This window comes from Cygnus atratus, chromosome 8 (genome assembly GCF_013377495.2).
Source record: "Cygnus atratus isolate AKBS03 ecotype Queensland, Australia chromosome 8, CAtr_DNAZoo_HiC_assembly, whole genome shotgun sequence".
Lineage (NCBI taxonomy): Eukaryota > Metazoa > Chordata > Aves > Anseriformes > Anatidae > Cygnus > Cygnus atratus.
Window position 1 is genome coordinate 16,316,672 of NC_066369.1, and position 14,085 is coordinate 16,330,756.

A 14,085-nucleotide genomic window follows, 5' to 3' on the forward strand; every position below is an offset into this window, starting at 1 on the left:
AGAATGAGCTATACACCACCATGTACAGCACCACAGTCTAGCATGTATTTCAGAGATCTCGAAGCACTTTACAGCTGTTTGATGCCTATGGGAAGTACTGGAGACGATCACTATGAAAGCTACAGACAAAACTAGGTACCAGGACCAGCTAAAATTCTTTCTCCCCCAAAAAAATAAGGATTGCAAACACTGAAGTCAAGATGAAAACTACCAAAATGGAGTTTGGAGTACCTTTATTTCTGATTTCACAGCCTAAAACCATTGGAATTCCAGATTTCAGGCTTATCTAAACTATAAACTTCTGCTAAAGCCTGCAGCATCCACTATCTCTGCAAATACATCAGGATCACTGTGACAAATGAGGCATCCTGCAAGTCAGAGGCCACTTTAGCAGCATCCCCTGAACAGGATCAATGTGACACTAAACAGCAGAAATACCACTTACACCAGTCTATATTTTAATCACTTGGTCAGATTTATAAACTACTTTGAAGATGACAAATGCTACAGCACTGTTCAATATTATCAAATAATATTGTGCATGGGAACAGAATTTTTTCTGCTTGAGAGCTGGATGAGGAGAACCTCTTTTAGACACACAATTCTCCTGCATGTATATGCACACTCTGCCCTATGTGCATGCAGAGAAGCCTGCAGAGGCTGAGCGGGGAGCCCTTTCACCATGAGCCCCAGCAGGCTCATGGGGATGGTACTGGCAAAGAAGCCAAAGGCTGGTGCAGCTCACACCCCGCAAATGGGTACTTCAGGGTTTGAGTGCCACCCTGTAAGGGTACGACACCGTTAATTGAAAAGACTGAAAATTTGCTGGGTTTGGAACCGACCAAACCACCAAAAAAAAAAAAAAAAGCAAGTTTTAGAGGGAGATATAAAATGTCAGGTCTCTCTGACGGCATCCCTTTAAACATACTGAAGCAGAGCTCAGGCCACTGCCCTGATCAACAAGCATATAAACTGCAATGCATCTCCAGCGTGCAACATTGCCATCACGCGGACACCCCAGCTCTGCTAGCACGCCAGCAGGGACAGAACGAATCAGAACCTTGCCCGAAATTTACAGCTTTTTAAAAACTGTCTCTAATAATATCATCAACCTCCAGGTGGTGATAACTCTCTTATAATGTGCCTCCCCCAAGAAAAACACTCCCTGCTTCAGACTTGCTCTTTTTTATGTTAGGTAGCAAATGCACTTTTCATTTTCTGAGACACACTCACCCCTGCCACGTAATTATGTTGCAATGCATGGTTATCAACACCAAAGAATGTACAGAAACATGAAAAATGACAAATGCAGCACTCTTGATGTCAGGAAGCCAATCTTGAGAAGTAATCTGAATGAGAACGGCACAATGGCTTGGACCAGGAAAGAGCTCCAGCACAGGAAAATACATGGAAGTTGGCATAGAGTGAGGAGTGGAAAACAAAGCAAATGAGTCATTAGTAATTTAAGAAGAAAATGAAATACTGACAGAGGACAAAACAGTGTGGGATGCAGAAGCAAACTGTAATAAATAAAATATGCAGATGGAAATATTGTACATCAGCAGAGCAGCAGTAACTGAATTAAACCAGATTCAGGGATGGTGAGTGACTCAATGAAAGAGGCAACAAGGAACAGTAATTATCTGCCTCAGCACTTCAGTCAAAAGTTGTTTATCTGCACAAAACTCATGCTGGCACTCAGCTGGAGCCCTGCCCAAGCAAAGCAAGCATGATTTCACTTACTCACAAAACAGCTCGCTTGAATTACAGTCTCACTGAGGGACATAAGACTTGTTAATGAAGGGACCATGCTGCTGCCTGCATACGGAAGCAGAAGTACAACAGGAGCTTTCTACCCACCTGGCACAATAGCCAGAAACCCACGGGAATAACAAGGACCTGGACTCAAATTTAGTAACATATTCCTCAGAACCTCCAACTTGCAGCTATAAAAACCCTGTATCAAAGCAGCACCAAAGAAACAAATAAATAACTTAAGATAGGAAACAAATACTGACAGGCAAAGAACAGAAGCTTTACCACTGCAGGTGGCTGGAGATATGAAAGAAAATCCTGTTTGTCCCCATCTCCTAGCACTAGGCACCTGTAAACATCCAAAGGAGCCCATCCACTGTCCACAATTGGAGCAAAGTCACCACATTTGGACAGTCATTGGACCATGCCCTCATGCCTGACTGGGGCATATAGCAAACTACTGACAAACTGGGTGGTGGGGAAACGTGCACAATGGAAAACTGATGGTGTTTTCTGAAGAGCTGGTTTCCCTTTTCTGTAGAAAAGGTCAACATATAAATGAGAAAAGTAATAATAAGCATTTTATTTACTTTTATTTTTTCCAGACTGGTTTGCTCTAGTTAATTGCCATACGTTGTTCTGCCTGCAGGAAAGGGAGTTCTTGAAGAACTATGTACAGCGGATAGTTGATATCAGGCCTAATTTGTTCCTTGTTGAGAAGACTGTGTCCCAAATTGCGCAGGACATGCTGCTGGAGCATGGTGTCTCTCCTGTCATCGATGTTAAGCCGGTGAACATTTCATGACAGACATAAGACTCCACCTTGTGGCGGATCTCTGTAACTTCTCCTTGTAGCAAGCTTTTTTTTTTTTTAAATTTTTTTTTTTAATGGTACTTCATTTACACGACGACAAAACAGACAAACCTAGAAAGTAATTTTTCGTCACTAATTTCTACCAACTCTCTGCTGTACCCTTGCTGGCAGGTCTTTGTACCCTGGGTCGGTTTTAGTTAACTCTGACTCATATTTGTAGCAAATGCTACAATCTTCCCTGTCACCGGTAATATTTGCCAAACAGCTTTTCTAAGATTCTTATGTATTGGGGTGTGCATGTCAGTGACTAGATTTAATCCAGAGTTTACCTCACAAAGTGGCAGGTTGCCTGGATAGCACTGGCATTTTTTAGAGTAATCTGAAAATACTAGTGTCCTATTGTTCAGGACACTGGTAGGGAGGGTCCCTTGGGAGTCAGTCCTGCAAGGCAGAGGGGGCCCAGGGAGGCTGGACGCTCCTCGGGAAGGAAATCTTAAAGGCTCAGGAGCAGGCTGTCCTCATGTGTCGTAAGGTGAGCTGGCAAGGAAGAAGACCGGCATGGATGAACAGGCCACTTTTGCTGAGTGTCCAGGAGAGAAAGGGAGTTTGTCTGGTGGAAGAAGGGGCAGGCAACTCAGGGAGAGTACAAGAAAGTTGCCAGCATATGCAGAGGAAAAATCAGGAAGGCTGAAGCCCAGCACGAGCTCAAACTGTGGGGCCCAAAGCTGAACACAGTACTCAAGGTGCGGCCTCTCCAGAGCTGAGTACAGGGGGACCATCGCCTCCCTGGTCCTGCTGCCTTCACTATTCCTGACACAAGCCAGGATGCCGTTGGCCTTCTTGACCACCTGGGCACACTGCCAGCTCATGTTCAGGCAAGCATCGACCAACACTCCCAGATCCTTTTCTTCTGCACAGCTTTCAAGCCACTCTGCCCCAAAACCTGTAGTGTTGCATGGGGTTGTTGTGACCAAAGTGCAGGACCCAGCACTTAGCCATGTTGAACCTCATCCCATTGGCCTCTGCCCATCGATCCAACCTGTCCAGGTCCCTCTGCCAGATCACCACTTCCCCCAGCTTGCTGTCATCTGCAAGCTTACTGAGGGTGCACTCAATTCCCCCATCCAAATCATCAATAAAGATATTAAAGAGGATGGGCCCCGACATCGACCCCTGGGGAACACCACTGGTGACCAGTCACCAGCTGGATTTCACTCCATTCACCACCACTCTCTGGACCTGGCCGTCCAGCCAGTTTTTAGCCCAGCAAGAGTACCTGTCCAAGCTATGGGCTGACAGCTTCTCTAGGAGAATACTGTGAGAGACAGTGTCAAAGGCTTGCCTGAAATCTAGGTAGACTACGTCAACAGCCTTTCCCTCATCCACCACATGGCTTACCTGGTCATAGAAGGAGATGAGGTTGGTCAGGCAGGACTTGTCTTTCATGAACCCATGTGTCTGGGCCTGATCCCCAGGCTGTCTCGCACATGTGTGACTGCATTCAAGATAACATTCTTCCATAAACTTCCCTAGCAGTGAGGTCAGGCTGTGAAGATTGTAGTTTCCCATACCTTTCTTCCGACCCTTCTTACAGGTAAAAGCCACATTACAGAATCACAGAGAGAGATTTAGTTGTGGACCCTGTCCTCAGACAGCTTCAGGGTACGTATCCAAGAACTTTGGCAAATTTTGGAGGGAGTTAGATGCCTTGAAGCTTCTCTTGCCTCTACTTGATCTTGTTGTGCAAAACTTTTTGGCTAGCACCAAATAGAGAATTGCTTGTAAATACCAGATGAATATCCCTCCAGGTTAGGACTCTAAGAATTTTGGCCCTACTTTGGAGGTAGCTGCAGGCCTGGTAGCTACCATTGCCTCCTCCAGGGAAGCTTCTGCAAATGTTGGGGATTCTTCCTGAGAGACATTTAGTTCTGAATACCAGCTGCAAAGTCGAGCCCCCGGAGGACCCTGTGCACCGACTCCCGCTGCGGCCCCGGACACCGGGTCGGACCCCGGGCACTGACTCTGGCCGAGGCCCAGGACACCACGGCAGACCCATTGCACCGACTCCTACTGAAGCCCTGGACACCGTGGCAGACCCTGAGCACCGACTCCCGCCAAGGCCATGGACCCCACTGCTGACACCAGACGCAGACTCTTGCCGAGCCTCCAGACCCCGCAACAGACCCCCAGAGCCGACTCCCACCGAGCCACCGGATCCTGTGTCGGACCCTGGGCACCAACTCCCGCCGAGGCCGCGGACCCCACGGCTTACCAGGAATCTGACATCTGGAATAGGGCAGCCTTCTATCTCTCCCTCTGAAATTATTTCCATAGTTTGCTATTGATGTAAGAAATTTCTTTAACTGAACTTGATGAAAAGGAACCCAGAGCTCTATTAAAAGTTCCTTCTAAGCTTAAAGAAAAAAGCAATTATGTCCATTATAGTTAGCAGCTACCTAAAAGAAAGGTCATTTAAGCTATCACTTAACATCAGTTAGAACTGACAGTATAAAGAAGAAATCAAGTTATGTTTTAGGTTACAAATTAAATCAGAAATGAATAGAGTTCAAAGGTCCTGAGATTATAGAGCAATAAAAAAATACACTTGCAGAAATTTGGGCAGCATCTCGGTTCTCTTAACCATCACAAAAATTCTCATGCTAAAACTCGTCAGTTTCTAGAACACTGCTACAGTTCCTGTTAAACTGTCTGGGAAGGGATCAGCATCCTCCTCTTGTAGGGCAATAGACCTACAAATAGAACACAAATAGATGAATGACTACTTTGTAAGGCAGAAGGAAGATTATACTTTAAAAGTATTACAAATAAGAACCTTATTCCTAAGCTTAAAATGGAGAATGAATGTTCAGAGATCTAGGAAGTACTTCATTATTTTAAACTTACATATCCAAAAACAATATCGTTCGACCCGCTTCAGGCTTAACACATCTTTCAGCCAACCCATGCTAACTAGTTTCAAGCTAATCCACTTACAAATATAACAATCAAGTCTACATAATGCAATGTGTGGGGGGTTTTTTAATGCGAACTTTATAAACCATGCATGAAACAAGAAGTCAAGGCACAAATATGAGTTTCCTATCTCCTCCCTCAATCTTGTATTGTCTCCTCTCCCAGCTACACTAAAACACAACAGCTAAAAGACTGCAAATACACATTCTTCAGAGCTGACCACCACTACTAGTCTTTCTGATGGCCTATTATCTAAACCAAGTACTCCCCCACAACACTCACTTTCCCTAATTCTACAATAGATCACTAAAAAAAGCAAATTGGTTTACATTTGAAGAATCTTTGTTCTCCCTAACTTCTATCCACTCTCTGCATAGACCACCTGTATTCAGTGATAGTTACAAATTAACATGAATGTTCTCCAAGGGAAAGGTGCTCAAATTACACGTATGATGAAATTTTGAAAAAAGTTTCCCATAATTGCTGAAAGAGACTGCATAGTTACTTCTGTTAAACATTGCCACATTTAGGGAAAAATGATGCAAATTACTTAGCTGTAGTTAGAAAAAGTTACATCAAACATTTCCAGTTCCCATTAGTCAAAAGCTAGATTAGAAGGAACTGAAAAAGACACTGCACTGATAAGAAATTTGTAAGACAGCCAGCAGTAAACAGCATGTACATATACTGAAAGCATGCTTTCCCAGGCACAGCGTAAAGGCTACAGTACCTCAAGTCTGTTCTAGTAGATGTAGTCTGAATATATCAGAAAAACAACAAAAAAGAAGTAACGCGACTTGCTAAGATGCAACTATGAGTTTTAAATAATCATAGCATCAATTAAGATTTGATTCAAAACAAATTTGGTTGTCAGAGGGAAATACTTGAAATACTTAACCATAGACACTTTAAACAATAACATTTAAGTGTTTTATTGCTACAAATTGGTACATCTTATCACAAAAAGCTACAAGGCATACTATTACACATACTCTATTATACAGAGTGCAATGCAGTCCCCAAAACAGCCACACTCAACAGCACAATTTTTGAAGTTTACTCATTCCGTATTGAGAGGTAAATATGATAAGCATATGCCATACAGCATTTAAAATATTTACCCCACAGACCAGCCTTTCTTTTCAGTTGATTAGACCAAAAACTATTATATCCAACTTTCAGTACTCACACCAAAAAAATAGGATGCTTAAAAAAATATACAACACAATGTTTTAATCAGCTTTAACAGTCAGTTTGCTATAAAAAGCTCAACTAAAATAGTCTTAATTTCATTTTAAACAAAATCAGAAACACAGAAGAATTATATAAACAAGTTCTCCACAGAATGGAATGCATGCATAGGGTGGGGAATCTTCAACAACTCCCATTTGAGACTATTAAAGAGTCTTAGCCACTTTTGAGCAGAAATAAAAAGCTGTTTTGCCCCCCCTAATTTGTTTTCATTTGTGTTTTCTTTCACTTAGTTATCTTCAGTGTGGTCTAAGGTGAAGTCAGTTTGCTCTTCAGTTTCTTCTTCCTCTTCTTCCTCCTCTTCTTCCTCACCTTCAGCTGGCTCATCAGCCTTGTCCTCTTCTTCTGTCTGCTGCTCCTGAGCCTGATCATTAATTTCAAATGGATTTTCACCCTGCAGAAAAAACAGAAAACAGACGTTTTAAATATTTTTTTCAAACAGTACAAAATAATGTTTTATCATTTCAGCGATTGGAAAGCTCTTAGTTTGTATTATCTACTGAGTCCAATCAACTCGTTGGCTAATCAAAGCCAGAGTTGCCACATATAAACCCCCATGAATAAGGCAGAATTTTAAATTTAAGATACTAGTGTTTCGCTTTTTTAGAAGTAGACTCTCAAAAGTAAGGGCCAAGTATATAGAAAGCCGGTATAACAACTTATCGGAGACCTACGAAAACAAGAAAACCCCAAATCTCAGTTACAATTCAGGCCACTTTTTAGGTGAAGCGCTATTATGCAAGTGCTGAGAGGCTACAGAGCACCAAGAACTATTTCACCCAATCTGTAACACTGTCCAACACTGAAATACCAAGGATACCTATTAGCTCAGTAAACTAGCTTGCGAAAGAAAAGAGAATGCCTGAACCAGTTTAACTCTAGCATCAGTGGAAAGCATTGTGAAATAAAAAGCTAATCATCCAAACCTTACTTCAGCTGGTATTTGTGCAACTCTCCTAACTGTGCTCATCTACTTTCCTTTCTGGATAGAAGTGAGAAAGACCTCTTGACTACAAAGCCTCTGGTACTATCCTCCTTGGGCTAAAGCAAGTATTTTCAATCACGTTTGGGCATAGCAACAAGGATTTCCAAAGATGGGCACAGAAATAAATGGAGTTAAGAATACTCCACCTGGTTAGATTCAAATACACGCTCAACAGTAAACATTAGAGTGAAAACAGGTAGGTACATTAAGATCTTTAAGCTTTTAATGCTTTTCATTAGCATTAGCTTTTCATTAGGAAATAGTATGGTTTCCTAGTACGAGAATAAAAATGTGGCTTGTATCTGTAACAGATTCACAAGGATGTTATAAGTATTTCTACAGATCTGATACAAAAGGAAAATACTAAAATCCTCTAATGTCTATGCTAGCTATGATGATGAATTGCAGTTAAAGAATGTACTTCTGAAAGAACTACTTCCACACTCCCACAGACAACTCAACTGTTCCTGACTCCTGGGGACAAGCTACAGAAAAATTTTACTGTTCATTCCTGTGAAAACAGTATGCAACTTACAACCAATCTACAAGAACTGGATTCAGCACCCTATTTCTAACTGAACAGATCTCTACACAATAATCACCCTCCTCCCCCCCCACAAAAAAAGATTTTTCCCCCTACTGCTTTTTCAGAGAAAAAAAAAGCATTTTAAGTTCTCAAACTAAGGCAAAAGTTACTACCCGCAAGGGAAGATCCTAGTGATTGCACTCTTTTTCCCAGTGATGTAGCATTTAACACATCCAACACAGTAACAATGTTGATGCTAGTTAATTTTGACAGCCACACTGGTCCCATCTTCCCAGATGGCTTAAATATATATACACACACATCTATGGAACATAAGAATGTAAGCAGGTAAGTATTTTATTCCCAAGAGATGCATCCTTTGAGCTCCTTGTCTCTAGAATATTTAAGTTGCACAGAAAGCTTGAAACTAAAGTGGTGTTTACAGGCAAATGCGTTCATGATTCAAGTGACCCCAGAGACTAGTCTCAGTATTTAATTGTAACAGGTCTAGCAAACCTGATCCAAAAAGATACTGCAGTCTGCCTACCTCAGAGGTAAACTTCAGAATGCCTTCACTAATACATATGAACAAACAGTCCTTCTGCTGAGTTTGTTTTATTTCATTTTGCACATAGAGCAAGCAACCTGTGGAATAGTCTTCTACATGGAAAGAAGATTAAATCAAAGAACAGAAAAGATTTTCCATTAATTGTTAGGTAAAGGAGTAAGTCACATGTTGAGCTGTCACCACGTTGAGCCCGGTCACCAGACCCACCGGTGAGTTCCTGCTCACTGCTGCTGGGGAGAGCCCTGCGGCAGGCACACCTGCGCCTTCCCAAGCCAAGGCCACAGCATCGGCATCCAGGGCAAGCACCACTCCAAACCCTGACCGTGGCTCAGTGTGGAAAGGTGCTTCCTGAAGCTGTCCATCCCACAGCAGGTGACTCTCCTGGGTGATGTGGGGACAGAGCTAGGCCCTACAAGTTCCATCTGAAAACAACCCTAACAAAGAGTCCCCAAACTACCAGTTGAGCCTCTGCTGAAAAAATGGCATTTTGCTCAAAAGTAGCCAAGGACTCCCCAAGACAGTTATTGCTTGTCAGTTAGCTTACTCCAGACCAGAAGTCAGTCCGCACCCCCAATTTACAGTCAAACATTAGCCAGAGTGTTCAACCCTGAGAAGTCTTATACAATGCAAGAGGCAGCAAATATCCCCAAAACTGCTTGCCTGCTATTTGCCAGAGCCAGGCAGTCAACACAGCCAGGACTCAGCCTGCCAGGTCTTCCCTGCTCCAAATTTCTTCTTTCCACTCTGCATATGCTGCATACACAAAGACTTCTGAAAGAATGTTTTTGTGCGTGTGTGTTTTTGTTTCCTCAAGCCAATCTGCCTATAATCTCAAAGCAACTGATTTTCAGCTGTCAGCAGGATTTTCTACTGTCTTGAAAAACTGCAGGCATCAAATACATACACTGGTTCATCACACGCTGCATAAAAACTACTGGACTCCTTCGGTCTGCAGTTGATTATACATTAAGATAATTATGAGAGGGATTTGCATAACCAAGAAGCTAGATATATCTCACTGAGCAGGTGCTGCTAAAAGTGAATTGTGTTTGGGAAATACCAATGGTAAGCATTCTGAAAATGGCAGTGACCTCCTTGTGAAGACAATCTTCAATTTTCCAACTAGTGAATGGCACATTTCCAATCCCCTTTTCACCAGTCCCCCACTAGGGGGCTGTAAGGGACAATGCACATGCATGCCATGCCATAGAGAATACCAGCAGAGAACTGAAAATAGAGTCAAATATTCTAAGCTGTGGTAGCTGGTAATTTGCCATCTTTTCTTTACAGATATAGAAGAGCTGTCTGAAACTGAATTATGCATCCAATTGTACATAATTCTGCAGAACATGCCTAAATTCAACCTTTTAAATTACAATTAAATATTGCATTGGCTGACACCTTGTCATATTTCTGCAATACAGTATTGTTTTTTCTGAAATTATCTATTGGTTAGGCACAGGGAAAATGTTACTACAGAAAGTCACATATCTGGCCCAGAAAAGGAAAAAATATTTTGCCAAAATGATTTCACATATTTCTCAAGCTGTGAATTTGTAACACAGGCTGCCACATCTTTTAAATTCTCTGACCATGACAAGTAATGTTGTAAGCTTCCACTGTTTGTGTGCTGCCACAAATCCTAGAAATTCTATCAAATAGAATTAGACAAGTTGCATGTACTGTACTTTACAGTACAAAGTCACCTGCAGGAATCTTCGATTAGAAGTGAGGGTTAACTCATTTGTAAAGGGTTTTGTACTCTTCACATCTTACCTTCACATACAGCTCGTACCGTGCCTTGACTATTGGATTATTCAAGATACTGGTAGCGGTAAGAACACTCTCCCTTTTTATTTGTTCTCTGTAGGCCTAGGAAACAGATTTAACAGTGAATAATTATTATACACCTATTCTGACTGTCACATATTTGAATTCGTAGTCTGTTTCTGTAAGGAAAATTGTGAAATGCTCATTCTTGGCATTTAATTCAGTTTATTACGCAGCTAGGACTTAAGTTTGATAGTGTTTATAGTTTGTTGCTTTAGTTTAATTAAGATATATATTCAGGTCTTGGTCATATAATGAACTACATATAACCATGCACTTATCTACTCCCACAGTTAACTGTTCTCACCTACAGATAATACCCATGCTTTTCCACAACTGCCTATGGTTCATAATTATAGAACTTCATAAAAAAACATCACTTTTGAAATCTTTTTTTACTATGACAAGTTGGATTATTTTTTTCATTCATACCATGCTTCTAATGTTGCTGGAAATGTTGGATGAGTATCCTGAATTGTAACAGGATCCAATTTCATACTACTTCTAACCCTAAATTGCACTCACTTTTCTTCATATTAAAAGGATAATAGCCAATCAAAAAAAGGACACTAGTATTGTTAAATTGCTGGAAACATATGTATTATGTTTTACAATTTGAGTAACAATCTTTCTGACACTTACTGGCAGCAAAATTCCCCTAAAATAAAAACGAAGTTATTCCTAGTAACATTCTCGGAATTTACTATTGTCAGCTATGAAACACACCACCTTTCATTCACTGTGGGCATTAAAGTGCCAGCTAGTTCATGAGACATTATATTTACAGAGAACATTCTAGATATCTACAGAATAAATAGTGTTGATAAGAATTTAGAAGTTATTTACACCGAGTACCACAACATTTCTCACCCACTATGAAACCATGCCTTTTTTTTTTTTTTTTTTTTTTTTTTTTTTTAAAATCTCTCTTTTTAAATGCGCCATATCTTACTTGTTTTCCTTTTGTGTGATCAGGAGATTTTAAGTGTTGCTGAACGGAACTATGTAACGCAGGAACATACACACTGCAAGCACTGCAATGAACAGTCTCAACTTTCATCATGTGGTCATCAGCAGTAACCCCTGCCAAAGAACATGCAAAAAATCATTAACACACAAAGTGTTATACCAGGGGAACAGGAGAGGGGATTGGATGTTTTATACCAGGAAGTTAGAGCTCTCAATTGGTAAACATGTCTAACTGAACCGCAGGGGAATAGTCACACAAATTCAGGCATCAGAACTAGGCTTGCTGAAGACAATGTTGGTAGAGAATTTTTTTTCACCTGATGCTCCAATTCCTTCATGCCACAGACTATGTATGAGATTCAAGCAATTATGTTTGATGCCTGAGGTTATGATATATGAACACCTTACCTGCCTAAATAGAGGGAAATAAAAATGATAAATAAATCATAAATTGAATGTACAAAATGTCTGCTATTTAAAATCTAAAATGACCAATGTTCTTAATAATATACATTTTAATACAAGAAAAAAACCTTAAATCAGTTTTTCACCAAAGTAGCTGAATTAATTTCACCCCTCATAAAAACACCTAATGTATTTCCTTGTCTCCCAATCTCTCAACACCAAGAAAAACTGTATGAATCCAATGTAAATGTCTTCCAAGTTCAAACGTTAGCTTGCCAACAGAGTAATCTGATCATAAAGGTAAACTGGCCCTCCGGTACTTAAGAAGAATACATAAAAAATAATGCGAGATGTTGGTTACATCCATTAAGTAACTTCTAAAGTTTAAATTCAAAAGAAGGCAATACTTAAATACATTTATTGTTTGAAGTAAAGGGACTCCAAAGATGTCTTTCCTGGCTCTAGTGCATTTTTTGAAAGCTCTCAAGCAAAGGATAAAGCAGCGGGATGTGGCACAAGAAGGTAGAGGGACACAAATGCCTTTAGAAAACAGTCTGTAGAGCAGCTGGGGTGGGGGGGGGAAACAGTAAGTCAAGGCCAAGATGCATATTGGGTAGCCATGGATTAGAAAGTGCTCCAAGTCCTCCTTTTGTCACAGTTTGCCTCAAAAACACAACTATCCCACTGGTATCATCTAGCTCCTTGACATCATATTGATCATTATCATGTCACCACTTTATTAAGTGATCTTTTTCAATCTAACTGCACCCACCTGTTGCCATTCCTCATGGATTATACTGAGTAAGACTGTGGCAAGGCCTACATAATTCTATTTGTCAAGTACTTAGCGAAACATTATCTTGTTTTATGACAAGGCTACCTGGGCAGGAAATCTAAAGTTTGTTATCTCTGCTTACATTTCACATAACATCAAAAATGAGTCAAGGAACACAAACCAGGTAGAAAAAAGGCGTGGGAACTGATCTCCATAGTATGCACTATCACTACTCACCTTCCATTATGTCTTTTTCAACAGCTTGAGCATTGTCTGTTTGGTTACTTGTCTGTTGCTTACGCATAGCTGTCTTCTTGAATTTATTTACCATACACTCCTACAGAGAATCAGAAAAAAAGAAATTGTAATGGCTGATGTTTGAGGGTTTATGTTCCAATAGAAACCCGTAGTTAAAATATTACTCAGAATAGCTCTGTTGGAAAAGAGAGCAAAAATAAATAGCAATTAATTGGGCATTTTTAAGGCACTACTTTTAATTGTAACTGAAGTTACAATTGTAACACTATTTTAATGACTCTGTATTTGTCTCACTTTCAACAATACACGCTGCATCAGAAGTCTTCTCCAAAAGGAATGATGATAAATTAAGCATATTTTGAAGACTAAATGATACCTTCTAATTACACTCTAACATAAAAACATCAGATAAATTTTAACAATCCATTGTCTTACATGAAGAAACTCCATCACTACTTTGTCAAATTTGGTTTGCTTCTGGATATGATCCAATGTTTCCTGGTGAGCTGCACTCTCCAGATGGGACTCAATCTCTTTTTCTTCAAATGTTCGAAATTTACAAAATGAGCAAGTAAATGCCATTCTAGCAAGAGAAATACAATAAATAATAGTACAATTAAAGAAACATTCTTCCCTCTCCCCTCAAAACAATGAGAACTTGACAAACCTAACCAGAAAAGTAATAAGAAAAGCATTCTTTAAAGAACCCTAAATGGAAAAAAAAAAATCTACTATTTTACCATTAGGAAAGATAGCTGCTACAAGAACCAAATAAAAAAGGCTAGTCTGAGACTAGTAAATTATCTATGCAGAAGAAAAACTACTAAAACCAGATGCTAGCTATCATAAAACCATATTATTCTGTGTGTTTATCTATCATAGCTCTCCATTTTGTGTTATCTTTTGTAGTACTTATCAAAGTCAAGCCAATGATTTACTAACTACAAACCGTTAAAAGAACTCACCCAAAGCTCGT

The 14,085-nt window shown here is 40.3% G+C and overlaps 1 protein-coding gene across 4 annotated transcripts in view; it reads right to left on the reverse strand.

Annotated features, from left to right (window-relative positions):
• Positions 1–6,458: 6,458 nt before the first annotated feature.
• Positions 6,459–14,085, reverse strand: part of ZNF326 (zinc finger protein 326) — an 80,427-nt gene continuing 72,800 nt past the window's right edge. For all 4 annotated transcript variants that reach the window (XM_035538012.2, XM_035538008.2, XM_035538011.2 and 1 more), the window contains 5 exons: positions 13,545–13,692; positions 13,089–13,188; positions 11,655–11,785; positions 10,649–10,744; positions 6,459–7,187 (listed from right to left, as the gene is read on the reverse strand). In XM_035538012.2, the coding sequence (XP_035393905.1) occupies positions 7,023–7,187; positions 10,649–10,744; positions 11,655–11,785; positions 13,089–13,188; positions 13,545–13,692 (640 nt within the window). In that variant the 3' untranslated portion in view covers positions 6,459–7,022. The remainder of the gene's footprint in view (positions 7,188–10,648; positions 10,745–11,654; positions 11,786–13,088; positions 13,189–13,544; positions 13,693–14,085) is intronic.